This window comes from Pelophylax lessonae, assembly GCF_965119305.1.
Source record: "Pelophylax lessonae genome assembly, chromosome: 1".
Lineage (NCBI taxonomy): Eukaryota > Metazoa > Chordata > Amphibia > Anura > Ranidae > Pelophylax > Pelophylax lessonae.
The window spans coordinates 532122798-532134984 of NC_138768.1; the positions used below are offsets into that span (position 1 = coordinate 532122798).

The following is a 12187-nucleotide window of genomic DNA, read 5'->3' on the forward strand; positions in this document are numbered from 1 at the left end:
GCTTGAAGAGACCGTGTGTGAAACTGAGCAAAGGGTATCACCTTGAAGGCTGATACCATTAACCCCAGGGACCGCATACAGGTCCTGAGTGACGAGGATTGGTTGTCCCTGAGGGACCTGATCTCGTCCTGAAGGGTCCGGAGTCTGTCCTCCGGCAGAAATACTTTTGCTTAAGCGGAGTCCAGAACCATTCCCAGATAGGGAAGACGAACCGAAGGAGACAACGTCGACTTCTGAACGTTGATGGTCCAACCGAACTCCTGGAGCGTCTGTACCATAGTCGACAGATCGCACAACAGGCTCTGGCACTCGATCTTAACAGGAGATCGTCCAGATAACCCAAGACCGCAATTCCCTGTGCCCTCAACAGGCCCAGAACAGGGTAAAGACCCTTGGAGCCGAAGCGAGACCGAAAGGTAGCCACAAACTGATAGTGGTCCTCCGCTATGGCGAACCTCTGATGACCCTCGAAAATGGGGATGTGCAGGTATGCATCCTTTAGGTCGATAGAGGCCAGGAATTCCCCTGGACTCAGGGAGGCCACCACCGAGCGGAGAGATGCCATGCGGAACTTTCGAACGCGCACAAAGCGGTTCAGAGCTTTCAGGTCCAGGATAGGACGCACCTTGCCCCCTTTCTGGGCACAGTGAACAGATTCGAATAAAACCCCCGAAACCTGTCCCGATGAGGCACCGGGACAATCACCCCCTGGACAAGGAGGTCCTGCACCACTTGATGCAGGTCCTGTAGGCGCCCTGGGGTCAAATGAAGATATGAGGGAAAGAATCTGTCCGCCGGCCGTGAAAGGAATTAGATCTTGTATCCTGATCGAATGATTTCCTGAACCCTCCTGTCCGGAATTTGGAGCAGCCAAGGTTGGAGGAAACCGCACAAACGTCCCCCCACCCCTGAAATGGGTGAGGGCGTCCCTTCAGGCAGAGGCGGATTGAGCCTCCGCACCAGCATGGCCGGACTTTTGCTTGCCCGCCCACCTTGGCCCTTGAAAGGTTTGCCCTTGTTTTGTGGCTTAAAGGCAAGAAAGGACCCCTGATTGGGTATAAAGGCGGGACCCCGCTTGCCGCGAAAAGGCTTGTTCTTCGGATTTTGGGGCAGCAGAGTGCTTTTGCCCCCAGTGACTCTCCTTTCACCAAGGTATCCAAAGCCTCGCCAAAAAGGCGAGACCCTGCATAGGGAAAATCAGCCACCGTTTTCCATTACGTCTGGTCAGCCGACCAGCTCTTCAGCCAGATCAGTCGACGGTTAAGTACCGCGACACTAGACAGGCGTTCAGCCAAAGGGGCCTCATTCAAGGCCCCATCGCACAAATACCTGACCCCTTGATGAATTTGGTCCACCATTGCCAGCGTACCAGGGGGGGTAGAATCAGACACGAGAGTGTGTCTAAGCACCTTAGTCCAATCTGCCACCGCCTGAGCCCCCATGACAGAAGCGAAAATAGGTTTGAGCATGGAAATCGCCACCATGTAGGCATGGCGGGCAAGAGACGCCAACCTCCTGTCCGTAGGATCCCGGAACACCGTGGTATCCTCAGCGGGAACCAGAGTAGCCTTGTTTAACGCGGCCACCGTGTGATCCACCTGGGGAGCCGCACACCAGAGCAAATCCGTAGAAGGCACAAAGGGGTAAAGCAGTTTAAACTGATTAGGCACCGTGAAAGGGCGTTTTAAACTGCGCCATTGTTCATTCACAGTGTGATGAAACTCAGCGGGGCAGGGAAAAACCTGCGCCGACTTGCGGGTCCTATGTGTACCAAAGGAGGACACAATGCCTGGAGGAGTGGGCTCATCCTCCAAATGCAGTGTTTCTTTTACAGAAGAAATCAATGCATCTTCAGGCGACCCCGGGGGAGAATCATCAACCCCTTCCACCTCCGCCTCCCCCTCAGACCCCAGTGGGTCCAGGGACGAGCGAGACACTGAAAAGGGCACGCCAGCCACAGCAGCCACATCACCACCTGAATCAGAGGAGAAAGATAATCTAGGCTTTTTCCTAGCAGCTCGTTCAGCGTTCAGCCATCAGCACCTCCATTTTTGACATTAAAGTTGCCACCACAGCGGCCAAATTAGGTATAACAGGGGGTTCAGCAGAACTGGGGTCCCCCACCAAGGCTGGGAGAATTTGCTGTCCTGAGATTCCATTGCAAAAAACAATGACAAAAAGTACTGGCCCTTTAAAAGCGCTATGGATTGCGCAGCCCACCGCTAAATACACTGTGTACACAGACCCCCCAAAAGGGACAAAACTGAACCAGGAAGGATAAAACAGAGAGATATGGAAGAGAGAGTCTGCAGAGCCCCACAGAGTGTTACCACACCGATCGCTGCTCTAGAGGAAAAGGAAGTGAGGTCACCAGAGGCTGAACTATATGCTGCAAGGCTAAGGGAAAATAGCTGCAAATAGAAAGTAATGGGAGGCTTCCGCAAGATGGCCGCCGACATGTGCTCGGAACGATCGTTCTGCAATACACAAGATGGCGCCGGATGGCGCCAAAACACCACGCAGCAAGCTGTTAGCAAAGCCCATAGTGAAGCCAGACATGTTGCCCACATCCAAAATGGCGGACCGCGCGGTTTTCAGCCGCAGTGGCCACTTCCCACACAGTCTGCACCTCCCAAACACTGAAAGTGACACAGGAGAGGTGCCCCCAAAAAACACACAGCGCCAGCAGTGCAATAAAGAAGACCCCCGCAGGGATCGCATCAGGGAGCCCCACAAACGCACAGACATGAGGGGACACACAGCAACACAGGACTGCCACCCCAGACAGAGGCCCCACACAGAAAAGTACTTACCTGTACCAGATGGCATGGGGTGCCTCTATTAACAGAAAGCCTCTGTCCTCAGATGACAGGGAATGCCGTCAGCCAAAACGCAGGACACTGCAGCACTTAACCGCATAAGCGTCCAGTGAGGTAGCCACCTCACAGCCTTCATCCCTGCTGCGAACAGGGATGGGTCGTTCATAACGCCAGGGCGAACCATAGCCGAACGCTCGATAGCGGGCTTGGGATCCCTCTGACCCTCTGCCCTGGAGAGCCAGGGCGGCCAGTCCGATTCCCAGCTCCGCAAATTCCATCTTCATCCGAAGATCCGACTAAAACTAAAGCTGACAAAATAAACAGCTAATAAAGCAAAGAAAAAACTGACATTCTTGCAAAGAAAAATCTTAAGAAAAGATTAGAAGGCTGATACTGTAGCCCCAGCACAGGGAAGCCTATCTACTCCTAATGCTAGGCAGAGACAAACTGAGTTGGGATGGCTTACGGCAGGGGGGGTATTGACCAGTGGGACAGCCCCCATGGGTGTGTCTATGCTAAAAGCTTTTGTTTCTAACAAGTCTTATGCCTAGCTACTCCTGCGGAGCGGAAGTCAATACCCATTGGTGATGACTATATGAGGGGCGGCGACTGTCGGAGGACGTAAGAGAAAAAGTATCTTGCCAGCTGCACAGGGTGGATCAGCAATCAAGCAGCCAGCCATTACGAGGGATGAGAAGACCACATAACATCAGTAATAGCAACGTACATACAATTAAAGGGCCATAAATCCACATTACATTTCAATTACCCCAATAGGGGCTGTAATATCATAATTACCCCTCGTTCACTATATGACCAAAAAAAAAAGGGTCCGTAGCAAGGACCATTCCCGCATATATAATTATCACATCCAAAATATAGTCCCTACTGCCTCAATCTGTTGCCACTGTACATCTAAAATGATTCAACCATGCACTCCATCTAACTTCAAATATTTTCTTCATTGAGCTTATAGTAGCCAAATTGTTTTCCATCTCACACTGCTGGCTAAGCAACACAACAGTGTCAGATGGAGATGGAGCATCTTGAGATTTCCATCGTCTTGTAATTGAAAGCTTTGCCGCGAACAAGAAATGTAATATCACTACTTGATACTTAAACAGAATATCATAGATATTCAGATGCAAAATGGCGAATTCAGGATTAGGGACCATGCCATATCCAACAATCTCTGAGATCATAGAGAATATTTTATTCCAAAATGCCCTAATTGATTTGCATGCCGACATTATATGAAACAGCGTGCCCTGGTCACCACAGTTTCTCCAGCAGAGAGCTGAATGCGAGGGATAGAATCTAAATAATTTAATGGGAGTTAGATACCAAAAATTCAAAATCTTTTGATATAATTCCCAATTATTAATACATTTTGACGAAACATAAGTAGCGGCAAAAGCTTTCAACCAACTAGTTTCCCGGAAAGATTTCCCCAATAATTTTTCTCAATTAAGAACAGTAGACACTTTAGAATAAGCTTTATGATCATTCAATATATCATAGAAAATCAAAATGCCTTTCATAACAGTAACGGTTTCCTGATACAATTTATAAATCAAAGTTGGAAATTTCACATATAAAAAGGTAGAGCATTTTTTCGTAAAAATTAATGTATTTGAAGGTATCCTAAATAAGCTGAGACTGGTATTTTATAGGGGTGAACAAAATACTCAAAAGGGACAGATCTCTGTTTCATTATACAGATCTTTCAAACAACTAATACCTTTTCTTAACCAAGGTTTTATATCAATACTAGGAATAAAGCAAGCAAGGACCGAAAGAGGGATAGGGATTTCACATGTCATCCCCGCCTCAAAGGATGTGCAAGACAATTCAGCCCATATAGAATAAGCAGCTTGCATTGTGACAGACCGAACAGGAGGTGGAGCAGCTCCAATTTCTACAGCTATCAATGATGTCTTAAGATCTCCATGATTGCAACCATTGAACTCCAGACCCAGCCCCAATTTATGCTGCACAGGAGACCGCCAATACTTGAATTGATCGAATACACATGCTTTATAATAGGCTGCCATACAAGGTACTCCCATTCCTCCATGCCTCCTATGCTTCATCATAATAACAGACGAACATCTGGGAGGTTTCCTTTCCCATATAAATTGGTTAAAGTATTTTTTAACAGCAGTACAGTATTGGGCCGGTAAAGGAATTGCTAATGTACGAAATAGGTAAAGCAGCTTAGGAAGTATAATCATTTTTAAAGTCGCTGCTCTGCCAGCTATAGTCAAATCTTGCACCTTTATTCCAGCAACCTGTTGCGGCAAAGTATCCAAAAAGGGTTTATAATTATAATCATGAAGTTGAGTAAGGTTAATTCCCAAAAAGAAGACCATGTAAAAGAAAATGTATTGATTATATGTCTTTGTATTGACATAGGGACACTGAAGCCGAGTATCTGTGATTTTGTAGTATTCAATTTAGAATAGGATACTGCACTAAAATCGTTTGACATTTTCTCAACCTCTGTTAATTATGTCAATGGATTTGTAAGAATGAGCATAACATCATCGGCAAACAGACTAATCTTATGCTCGACTTCAGCTACCTTCAACCCAGCAACCCACACATTGCTCCTGATGCTTTGGGCCAATGGTTCCAAGAGCAACGCGAAGATAACTGGGGACAGGGGACATCCGTGCCTAGTCCCATTGGTTATCTTAACCGATTTAGACAGAATCCCTGAAGTAATACACAGGCAGATGGATTAATATAAAGGGCCATTATAGATTTCTGAAGCAAACCCCCAATCTCAAATTTATCCAGCACCACTCCCAAGTATCCCCAATGGACCCTGTCGAACGCCTTCTCCGCGTCCAAGGATAGAAGCATAGAAGGCATCCGACAGGATCCCGTCCGCGTCAAGAGATTAAAAAGTCGCTTCGTACCATCAGGGGCCTGACATCCCGGTACAAACTCCACCTGATCTGCATGCACCAATTGAGGCAAAAACGTCTGCAATCTAATCGCCAACAACTTGGCAAACATTTTAATATCTGCATTAAGGAAAGCAATAGGTCTATAATTTAATGAATCTTTCAAAACTTTTTTTAATTAAGGAATTGTTACAATTACCGCCTTCAGGATTTCAGGTGGAAAAGCACCAGTAGAGGATGCCAATTCAAAAACTGACCTTAAAGCAGAGTTCCACCCTAAAAATTAACTTTGCACCATCCGCTAGCTTAAAAAAAAAAAACTGAAAAAAAATTAACATTTTTTTTTTGTTTCACTTACCTTGTTTTTAATAAAAATATGCTTACCTTCCTTCCTCTTCCTCCCTCTGCGGCCACGGACCCCGACGTCACTTCCTCCTTGCATTGACTCCTGGGAGGAGAGCGTCATCAATCCCAGGAGTCAATGCGCCTGCATCGGTGTCACTCGTCACTTCCGGTGCAGGCGCTTCATTCCCTGCTGGACAGCTCCTGGGCATGCCCAGAAGCTGTTCAGGGATGGCGCGCCTGCCCGGAAGTGACGAGCAGGGCACAGTTCAGAGGCTATCGTTGCTTAAATGCACTAGCCCTGACTGTCCAGGGGGTATTTTTAGGTAAAAAAATGTTTTGGCCCGGAACTCCGCTTTAAATGGGGAACCACTTCCATACAGAAGCTTTTATAAAATTTGTTAGAAAAAACATCCTCTCCTGGTGATTTACGGTTAGATAGTTTATTGATTACTAAACTAATTTCCTGTATTGAAAATGGTCGAGATATTGAATTTAATTGGTCCTCTGAAAGTTTAGGTAGTGCAATCTTCTTTAAATAGTTTGAGATGATTTCTGAGGTAGGTTGAAAAGTAGTTACATCAGTTCGAAGGTTATAAAGTGACTGGTAATAATCTGCAAAAGCATTAGCAATATCCTTGGGATTTACCAACCTCTTATGTGACTGAGGGTGTATCAATAAATCTATTTTTTGACTAAAGTGTTTAGTCTTACCTTTTTTAGCCAACCACAGACCCACCTTATTACCCAAGCCATAATGTTTAGCTTTAAGGATTTTTAAATGGTGTTCATATTTATGTAATAATAATAACCTTAGTTCTTGCCTGTGCTTAAGTATAGTCTGTGTAAGATGAGGAGTAGGGTTTTCCTTATTTATCTTCTCCGCCAATGCTATAGAATCAAGTATATCTGCTATCTTCCTCTCTCTCTGACGGTTAACATAGGAGGACATTTTAATCAAAATGCCACTCATATATGCCTTATAGGCATTCCATAAAGTAAACTTATTCACCTCTGGACTATCATAATGAAAATAATCCTTGTGCTCCTGTAGTATTTGCTGGCACAACTGAGTTTTCTGAAGTAAAGACGTATTTAATCTCCATCGTGGGCGCAGGGAATTGGACAATTTATCATCTATCCCCAATATAGTTGGGGCATGATCAGACCATCCAATTGTGCCAATTTAAGATTCTGAACATTCTGCAGCATCCTCTTATCTGTAAGAAAAAAATCTATACGAGAATAAACAGAATGCATGGGAGAGAGAAAGGTATAGTCTCTCCCAGTCCCATGCATTGAGCGCCAAATGTCAAACAGCTCGTATTTCACCAACAAAGGGAGTATAGACTGCGTTGCTCTTTTAGTGGGATTTGAAGTATCTAAATGCATATCCAAGATTGTATTAAAATCCCCTCCAATCCTCCATAGTTCGAAGCAATAGGAGGTACCAAAAAATCTGCGTTGACCTGTATTCAGAGCATAAACATTTAGTAAGGTAAAGATTGTGTTATTGAGTTTACATATTAAGATTATATATCGTCCAGAGGGATCTTGAATAGTATGTATATGCTCAAAATTAACTGAATCCTGTACCGCTATCAACACTCCACACGTCTTTTTGGGGCCAATGGCCAGAAAGACGTGTGGAAAGTGTTCAAAATGCAAAGATGATCACTTTGAAGCAGCAAAGTGTTTCTCCTGAGCCAAAATCAAATCAGCTTTATGGAGCTTAGCTTCCTTCAAAAGTGTTGCTTTCTTATAAGGGCTATTAAGCCCTTTAGCATTTACAGAAATAATAGTAAAAGGCATTGAAAATATAAACAATTAACTCTCCGACCTAGGATTCTTAATCAATCTTAATCTGTCGGGGGTAGTCTTTCCTCAGTGAGTACACTAATTTTTTTTTGTATTCTCTCCTTATCAAACCAAAAGCCCCAAGCATACCAGTGAGATCCAAATAGGTTTGGCTGCTGGAAGGGGGGAGGGGAAAACAAGGACAGGAAAGAGGGGGGGGGGGGGGGAGAACCCCCCCCCCCAAAAAAAAAAAGGGAGAAAAAGAAAAAAAGGATAATCCATACACACTACACAATAAAAAAACAAATGGGCAGGCAAATGGGCAGTCAAAACTGCTTAACAAATGGGATATAATTTCACAGTGTATTATATAACACTAATCTATTCTCAATAGAAGAGAGACAAATAACCTGAGCAGGCCACGGCCCTGTCCCTCCCTACCTCCCAGTGCAGCAACAAAACAATGCACCAAATATATCTTTAAGGTTTTTTTTTTTCCCTTCCTTCTTCCCCATCTCTCTCTGAACCCCCCTTCCCCAACTCCCCCCTCCCCCCCCCCCTTACAAGCAGAGAAAAGGGGTGCCGAAAGGAGAAGGGGCCCAGGGAAGAGAAGGAAAAAGCAAATCCCTCTAATTCCTTTCCTCATTTCTGTGGGCCAGTGCTAATAAATAATCATCCGGAGGGATCAGCTGCCAATGCTTAAGAAGCTGATCCCCTTTGTCGACACTGTAAACAGGGAAAGTTTTCCCCTTCCAAATGATTACAAATTTTGTAGGGAATCCCCACTTATAAATAATATTATGAGATCGAAACATTTTGGTAAGGGGCGCCAATTTCTTCTTGTTAATTGCGGTCTATTGTGAAATGTCTGAGTGTAAAGATATCGCTTTAAATTGTTTGGAAACTGCTGGATTTTGTCTTGGAGACAAACTGATTCCAGCAAAGAAAAGCCGCTCAGATGAGACAAAATTTCCTGGTGCGAGTCGGATCTGCCATCCAAAAACGTCACAGTCATAAGAAAATGACCGCACTCAGGATCTTGATGAAAGCATCGAAGTATCCATTCCTCACCACAAGGCAAAACTTAGACTGCACATCCCAGGGACATGCAAAGGTTGACGCGTTTCACGATACTGGAGAGCGTCCACTCATAACCACTTTGGTGGTTAAGAGTGGGTGATCGCCAGTATCATGAAACGCGTCAACCTTTGCACGTCCCTGTGATGTGCTGTCTACATTTTGCTTGTGGTGAGGAATGGAAACTTCGATGCTTTCATCAAGATCCTGAGTGCGGTCATTTTCTTTTGACTGTGGATTTTGTCTTGCCATCATTACCCTCTCTTTTACATGATAATAATGCACTCGCACAAGAATATCTCTCGGAACTGTATCCAGCAGAAACTTTGGCTTGGGAATACGATGAACTCTATCTATGCAAAGCTCAATATCATTCAATGCAGGTATGAGATATTTCATATATTGCTGAACAAAATTGTTCAAATCGCTATGAGGGATTGACTCAGGGAGCCCCCTGATCTTAATAGGATTCCTTGTTCAATCCTCCAAATCTGCCAGTTTATTTTGGAGGTGCTGAATGTCTATCATGATCTGCATATGCATCCACAAGATCATTATGTGCAACATATAAATCAGACATTTTTTTTTTCCTAAATGCAAAATCTTGTCCTCATGTACTTGTACAGTATTGCTCAAAGGTGTGATCATATCAAACCTATCAGAGAACAAAGTCTACATTAGAGAAAGTAGCATTTTTTTCATAGTAGATTCCGAAATTATTTGGTCAGAAGCTGGAAAGACCTCTATTGATCCTTCCCTAGAGGGTCTTGATAAAGGTGAAGACCGATCATTTTGGATTAATGTATCCGATATTTTAAGCTCAGCATTAATTACTCCGAGGTTACAGGGGTCTCGGCCTGGCCCACAACAAGAGGCCCAGCAGACAAAGCATTCAGCACAGAGTCAGCAGGTGCATCCAAAGAGACTGCCGTCTCACCACTCAAGGTAGCGGATATAGCGGGTATAGGAATTGAACTGTCCACTGTAGAAAATTGTTCTAAATCTGCAACTGCAGCCAATACTTTGCCCTGGGGATTGGAAATAGGAAAAGGTTGCCCCAAAGTCTTATCCATGAGCTCAGCTGATTGTTCAACTAAATAGGTCCGTAAATGGAAAATTATTTTTACTAGTAAATAAGTATTTAAATAACAAAGATAAGAAAATACATACACTTTGGCCACAGACTCTTCAGATGTTGCATTGGGTCTTGGATCAGACTTGTTGCCAGCATAACTCAAAGATTCATGGATCTGTATTGTTTGAACATCTTCTGCTGGACCTCTATTATATCTGCTGGCAAAGACACTTGCAAAGCTCGCTTTTTCTTTTTCTACAGCATCACTGAAACGCAATCTGTATTTAAATAAAGACATTATTTCATGAAAATGTTTTAGATATATTTTCAAATTACATAAAGATAAACTCCCACCAATTCCACAGATACTCATAAGTTGAAAACACATAAGTTGAGGCCAGAACACATTGGCCCTATAAAAGATGACAAAGGAAATATGGCCACTGAGGACAGAGAAAAAGCAGAAGTGTTAAATAATTTCTTCTCTTCAGTCTTAACAAAAGAATCAGGGGGCTTAACCCAGCTTGTAAAGCCAAACTAAACAACACACCTCAGGAAGTGCCGCCATGGCTAACAGAAGATAGACTTAGAACTAAACTAGAGAAACTTAACATAAATAAATCACCGGGACCGGATGGCTTGCACCCGAGGGTTCTTAAAGAGCTCAGCCAGGTGATTGCCAGACCATTACTCTTGATCTTTAAGGATAGTTTACAGACGGGTATGGTGCCAGCCGATTGGAAAAAAGCCAACGTGGTACCAATATTTAAAAAGGGGCCGAGGTGTATCCCGGGTAACTATAGGCCGGTCAGCCTAACATCTGTAGTCTGCAAGATTTTGGAGGGGATGTTAAGGGACCACATACAAGACTTTAGTAATGAAAATAGTATTATTAGTAGTAATCAACATGGATTCATGAAAAATCGTTCTTGCCAAACCAATCTACTAACCTTCTACGATGAAGTGAGCTGCCACCTAGATAAAGGAAAGCCTGTGGATGTGGTGTATCTGGACTTTGCAAAGGCCTTTGACACTGTTCCCCACAAACGCTTACTGTACAAACTAAGGAAGGTAGGTATGGACCATAAGGTGAGTACCTGGATAGAGAACTGGCTCCAGGGGAGAGTTCAGAGGGTGATGATTAATGGGGAGTACTCTGATTGGGCGGGTGTGGAAAGTGGGGTCCCCCAGGGTTCTGTCCTGGGACCAATCCTGTTTAATTTATTCATAAATGATCTAGAGGAGGGGATATCTAGTACAATCTCAGTATTTGCGGATGATACTAAACTAAGCATGCCAATATCTTCTATGCGGGATGTGGAAACCCTACAAGCGGACCTGAACAAAATAACGGGGTGGGCAACTACATGGCAGATGAGGTTTAATGTTGAAAAATGTAAAGTAATGCACTTGGGGGCCAGAAACCAGAAAGCAAGGTACTCACTAGGTGGGGAACCTCTGGGTGAGTCTAGGATAGAAAATGACTTGGGGGTACTGGTAGACCACAGGCTTGGCAGTGGCATGCAATGCCAAGCCGCTGCAAGCAAAGCCAACAGAATACTGGGATGTATAAAAAAGGGGATTCACTCCAGAAATAGAGAGATTTTGTTCTCCCGCTCTACAAGACTCTGGTCCGGCCAAATCTGGAGTATGCTGTCCAGTTCTGGGCACCGGTCCTCAGGAAGGATGTGCTGGAATTGGAAAGAGTCCAGAGAAGGGCAACAAAAATAATTAGGGGAATGGAGGACATCAGCTATGAGGAAAGACTACAAGCACTGAACCTATTCTCTCTGGAGAAGAGACGACTGAGGGGGGATATGATATCAATGTACAAATACTGTACTGGCGACCCTAGCATAAGGAACAAACTATTCAGAGTAAGGGAATACAATAAGACACGTGGCCACTCACTAAAACTAGAGGAAAGGTGGTTTAATCTTAAAATTCGTAAGAGGTTCTTCACTGTAAGAGCGGTAAGGATGTGGAATTCTGTTCCACAAGCAGTCGTATCAGCAGGGAGCATTGATAGTTTCAAAAAACTACTAGATGGGCACCTTAGAGACCACAACATACAGGGGTATACAATGTACGGTTAAAAGCAAACACACACACACATCATAGGTTGAACTGGATGGACTGATGTCTTTTTTCAACCTCACTAACTA

At 44.2% G+C, this 12187-nt stretch overlaps 1 protein-coding gene across 1 annotated transcript in view; it reads right to left on the reverse strand.

Annotated features, from left to right (window-relative positions):
• CENPC (centromere protein C) overlaps positions 1-12187 on the reverse strand; it is a gene marked incomplete at its 5' end in the record, with an annotated part of 583906 nt that overhangs the window by 394787 nt on the left and 176932 nt on the right. The window contains one exon of the mRNA XM_082243417.1: positions 10118-10300. Within this exon, the coding sequence (XP_082099543.1) occupies positions 10118-10300 (183 nt within the window). The remainder of the gene's footprint in view (positions 1-10117; positions 10301-12187) is intronic.